The sequence below is a fragment of the Vicia villosa genome, linkage group LG3 (assembly GCF_029867415.1).
Source record: "Vicia villosa cultivar HV-30 ecotype Madison, WI linkage group LG3, Vvil1.0, whole genome shotgun sequence".
Taxonomy (NCBI): domain Eukaryota; kingdom Viridiplantae; phylum Streptophyta; class Magnoliopsida; order Fabales; family Fabaceae; genus Vicia; species Vicia villosa.
The window spans coordinates 43,400,599-43,406,128 of record NC_081182.1 but is presented as its reverse complement, the minus strand read 5'-3'; the positions used below and the strand labels follow the sequence as shown (position 1 = coordinate 43,406,128).

Sequence of the window (5,530 nt, the reverse complement as noted above, 5' to 3'; positions counted from 1 at the left end):
GTTACATCCATCTTCTTCAAGCTTCAAACTTTAAATTCAAATTCTCTAACTTTCTTGTTTCTCAACCAATTGAGATAATTCAAACATGAAAATTGCTCATTTTTTAACAAGGAATCTAATGGTGGTTTTTAATTTCATTTATTTTTAGTGTAATTCAAGGTTGACCGTATGAACACTATGAACCCTAAAAATAAAAATTCAATATGAAAGTCTGAATATGCATGATTTTATTCAATTGATTGAGGGTAAATGATCTATATATGTGCATAAACATGATGGTAACTTGTTTGAACAGTTATGGTGCATGAATCATAGAGTTCAGAGAAGGGACACTAACCTTCAAAGTTGAAAATCGAAATCTTGATATGGATGTTCCAGTTGTAAGATGATGATCTAGGAAGCTCCTATGGTGATTATAGAAAGTGTCTGAATGCTTGAACTGACTAAGAACCTCCTGAATCTCTCATGAGATTATCTTGAGAGTGAATGAGATTGGAGAGCAAGTAACTCAGTGAGTAAGTTATAGAATATTCCATTTTTGCAATGATGAGTTTTTAGCTTAATTATTGCTTAGGTCCTCTAGTTCTTCATCATCCAATTTTGGAAGTTGATCCTAGACTTGATGAGTCACAATTTTAGCATTTGAACATATTTGTTGATGACTCACCAATTTCTCATAATTCCCATTTTGTAATGATTACTTTTTCACATGCAAGTGAAAAATATCATGTACTTGGAATCCTTTTGAAATGATTCATAAATATTCCACTTGATCTTGGTTGATGACAATGCATAAACATGTGCTAAATTGAAGAAGAACTTGTGAAAAATGGATGAAATGCAAAACTAGTTATGCTTGAAAACTAGTTTCATGAGCTTTATTAAAAAATCCATAACTTCTTGCTCAAGTAAAATCAAGGAGTGTTCTAGGACTTTTTGGATAGTTTGGATGATGTAATTCAACTTTCATGTTCATGGTTTGAATTGATTCATCTTGGATCATCATGAAAAGTGGACTTGAAGTTGGTAAGAAATTAGGTTAGAAATGACTTAGAAATTTTTTCCAAGTGTTGGAAGAATTTTCATGAGCTCATAACTTAAAAACCATTCACTTTTTGAGAAATTGTTCACCCTACAAAGTTTTAGATCTTGACTTTTTCTTCAAAATGAGCTTTGGTTGAAAACATTTGGCCAAGGGATGAAAAAGTTACGACCTTTCAAAGTTTGAGTGAAAAGTGTGTAATTCTTCACTAAAAAGTCAACCCTAAATGTTGACTTTTTGATTCTTAATTGATTTTCTTGATTTTTCTTGATCAAATGGATCTAATAACCATATGTTCATGATTTTGATCCTTAAAAGTCTATGGTTGACCAAATTCCTTAAAAGTCAAAGGTGATCCTGAACAATTGACTTTTTTTCAAATGAACTGCAATATTGTAAGCACTAATTAAATCAGACTCTTCAAACCAAATGAATGATGTGAGTGTATTATAATGAGGTATTAGAGGTCCTTGAATTGATTGTTTGAGCCATGGAGTCATGCCTTAACTAAAAGTCAACTTCCCATATGAATTAGGTCAAAACCCTAATTTGTGGACCAGATGAAGTTGAAAGTTGTTGACCTTAAAACTTGAGATTTTTTGTGGATGAATGAGACTCCTTGATCTTCATGATACATTTGATAATCATTTCAATCATTGATTGATCTTTTGCTTAAATTTCTTGAAGCCTGAAAACCTATTTTGAAGACTTGGTGAACAAGCAGCTCTCTGGGTATCTGCTTTGAGTTGATGATGTATATGAAATGATATATGATGTGAAATCTTAGGGGGGAGGGGTTAAAAATTTGGATATGACAATCCCCACCCTGTGAAAGAATTAGCTAAGACCTATAAGACAATATTCTATCGTTTTCACAAGAGTTATAGTCACAACACAAATGATTGAGTACACATAAAGGATGCTATTTAAGAACTAATAACGAGAGATGAAGAAACTCTAATAGGATAGACGGATCACCACAGAAGAAATGATGTCTTCGTCAAGAGAAGTTACCCCATAAGAAGACGACTGAAGTTGTGACCAAAGCCAAAGGACGAAAGGATAGTACTAACAATAAAAAGGAGATAAGTCGTGTAAGTAAAACATATCAAGTCGCTGGTGAAGAATTGAGTAAAATCTACTATAACACAATCCATCTTAGGTTCATTCGTGTTGAGCATTTTAACAACATATATAAGGCCACTTGCTTTTTGGGAGAAGGACAAGAAATTTGGTACGCCAAATTTTTTCAAAATATCCCGTGGAGACGAAATTAACATTTGATTTTTTAATATACTCAATATAAATGCACAATAAATTTTATAAATTGTAATAAAAATTTGGTACATAGCCCAACATTTCCATATTTATACGAGATATTTAATTATATCTGCCAAATAGTTTGTTGTTACATGACTTATATTGAAAGTAAATATATTTTTTTTTAAAAAACTGAAAAAAAATTGGAGATATAAGTTATGAGAAAGGTATTATTCTTAGGGTCGGTCTCGACTTTTTAGAGACTCAAAATAATAAAAAAATGGACTCCTAACAAAAAAACTGAATTTTTACTCGCCTCTAAAATGAAAAAGAATCACGAAAAACAAGATCAAACTACAAGGGTTACAATAAATAAGTATTAAAAATAAATTAAAATAGAAATATAAAGGTTACGCATTGAAATTAAAATTTGATTATTTTAAATATTTGAGAAATGTTGATTATCACAAACAACCTATGTAATTACTTGCAAAGTGGGGTTTCAATCCTGTGATATTAAGCTTCCAAACCAAAGTTTTAACGTAAGTGCATCTTCTATTTTTTAATAATAATAATAATAATAATAATAATAATAATAATAATAATAATAATAATAATAATAGTAATTATTATTATTATTATTATTATTATTATTATTATTATTATAATAATAATGATTATTATTATTAATATTATTATTTATTTTATTATTGCGATGAAAATTCTGATATTAGTGAAATCAGACAAGAATAGAAGTCTCATGCATATGCTTATCATAAAGCAACTAGTATATGATTGCCTTAGGGGCATTATTTAGCCAACAAAGGCAGAAAAGTAGTCGTTTAAAACTTGTGACAGCTTCATAGCATTCACAGTTTCACACCACAAGTAAACACGCGTTAAGACGTAACATGATAATAGTAGAGTGAAATTGCAGTATTTATTTTATCATGTTATGATTATTTGTATTAAGTTACTCTAATTCTGTTAAACTGAAGTCAGATTAATGATTGCTTTATTTATTTTTAGAAACTTTGATATATATGGAGTCAAACTTTGCTTTTTAGCTTTGTTTCGTTGTTTTGCAATTTTCAATATGTACATTGCATGAATAAAAGTGTGACTAGTTAAAGAGTTATGAAATGGGACCCTTTTGGAAGAATATGGATCACCTAACAATTGTTTATTTGTTAACACTTTGACAAAAACAGAGCAGGGAACAGAGTAGTTAGCATCGTAGAAAAAATGACCCTGCTTTAATTTTGCACTTTGGTATCTTTGAATTGATCATACAAATCACACACACCTTTAATTTCTCCATGCATACATAGTTGACTTGTCTATATTCTACGTGTTACAAATTTGACATAGACAAACCTTGCCATTGCTAAGAACCATTATAAATATGGAACTAACTCTATAATTTGATAAACCACACCCATCTTCTCAAGGAGAAACATAAACACTAGAGCTAGCTAGCTAAGTGAAACTTCTTTGTTAGTAGAGAATTTAGCTAATGGCTTCTTTAAATATTTCTAGATTAACCATGATCATGAGTATCACTTTCTTTGTTCTCATCATAGTAGGGAGTGCCAATGCACAACTTTCTACAAACTTTTACTCAAAATCTTGTCCTAAACTATCTGCCACCGTAAAATCCTCAATGCAATCCGCTATATCAAAAGAGACTCGAATTGGTGCTTCTGTCCTTCGTTTGTTCTTCCACGATTGTTTTGTCAATGTATGCTTTCTCAAATACACTTACAATTAATATTGTATTTTATCAACTTGCTTTATTGTACACTTCATGAAAAAATGAGTAAATTATATTTAATATGCATATTGCTATTGTAGGGATGTGATGGGTCTATTCTATTGGATGACACATCAAGCTTTACCGGGGAGAAGAACGCAATCCCTAATAAAAACTCTGCTCGTGGATTCGAAGTTATTGACAATATAAAGTCAGCCGTAGAGACTGCATGTCCCGGAGTTGTATCTTGTGCTGATATCCTTGCCATTGCTGCTGCAGACTCCGTCGCAATTGTAAGTATAGTCATAGATCAATGAATTAACTAACCAATCAAAATCTCTCTAGTAGCAGCACTGACTATGCTTTTTATTCTTAATCATAGCTTGGAGGCCCAACATGGAATGTAAAACTTGGAAGAAGAGATTCTAAAACAGCTAGTCAATCAGCTGCTAACGCAGGAATCCCAGCACCCACTTCCAACCTCAACCAACTAACATCAAGGTTCAGCGCTCTTGGCCTTTCCACCAAAGACTTAGTCGCATTGTCAGGCGCGCACACAATCGGACAAGCAAGGTGCACAAGCTTTAGGGCAAGAATCTACAACGAGACCAACATAGATACTTCATTTGCTAGCACGAGGCAATCGAACTGTCCAAAGACATCAGGGTCCGGAGACAACAATTTGGCACCCTTAGATCTTCAAACTCCAACTTCTTTCGATAACAACTACTTCAAGAACCTTGTTCAGAAGAAAGGTCTTCTTCATTCTGATCAACAACTTTTCAATGGTGGATCCACCAACTCCATAGTGAGTGGATATAGCACTAATCCAAGGTCTTTTTCCTCTGATTTTGTCGCTGGTATGATCAAAATGGGAGATATAAGTCCTCTCACTGGATCAAATGGGGAGATCAGGAAGAACTGTAGAAAAGCCAACTAATTATGTTGTCTTGATTTTAAGGGTCATAGCTATATAGGCATACAAAATTGTGTTTCAAATATATGTATGTGAGTGTGAGCAATAAGTTGTTAAACACTATGTCAAACGAAAAACTTTGTTGAACATGTTTTGATTATTTGTGTTTCTGACGATTGTATATCGTCTCATCTAATTTCAGGTTGTTTTTGTTTCTCCTTTTATATAGAAAAAGCATTTATGGTTAGTCTCATGAAGCAATATTATTTTACAGTTTTTGTGATTTTCATTTATACAACACTTTAGATTTTCTGTTTGTTTCTTAGTTATGTTTGCTTATCATCCTTATTCAAAATTTTATTGTATCCTTATTATATACAATAAATTTTAGAAAAATTTCAACTAATTAAATATATAAATAAATAGACGGGAATGTTAATTTGGTCCAAAACTTTATATATATATATATATATATATATATATATATATATATATATATATATATATATATATATATATATATATATATATATATATATATATATATATATATATATAT

The 5,530-nt window shown here is 31.2% G+C and overlaps 1 protein-coding gene across 1 annotated transcript; it reads left to right on the top strand.

Moving 5' to 3' along the window:
- Positions 1-3,722: 3,722 nt before the first annotated feature.
- LOC131661179 (peroxidase P7-like) lies at positions 3,723-5,228 on the top strand. The gene is made up of 3 exons (XM_058930620.1): positions 3,723-4,043; positions 4,157-4,348; positions 4,438-5,228. The coding sequence occupies exons 1-3, from the start codon at positions 3,819-3,821 to the stop codon at positions 4,993-4,995; spliced, it is 975 nt and encodes a 324-aa protein (XP_058786603.1). The 5' UTR covers positions 3,723-3,818; the 3' UTR covers positions 4,996-5,228.
- The last annotated feature ends 302 nt before the right edge of the window (positions 5,229-5,530 follow it).

What these genes read in the sequence shown, in the direction of transcription:
- LOC131661179 (XM_058930620.1), top strand. Translation starts at nt 3,819, where the DNA reads ATGGCTTCTTTAAATATTTCTAGATTAACCATGATCATGAGTATCACT. An exon ending in TCCACGATTGTTTTGTCAAT is followed by an intron (nt 4,044 to 4,156) that starts GTATGCTTTCTC and finishes TTGCTATTGTAG; the next exon opens with GGATGTGATGGGTCTATTCT. An exon ending in CTGCAGACTCCGTCGCAATT is followed by an intron (nt 4,349 to 4,437) that starts GTAAGTATAGTC and finishes TCTTAATCATAG; the next exon opens with CTTGGAGGCCCAACATGGAA.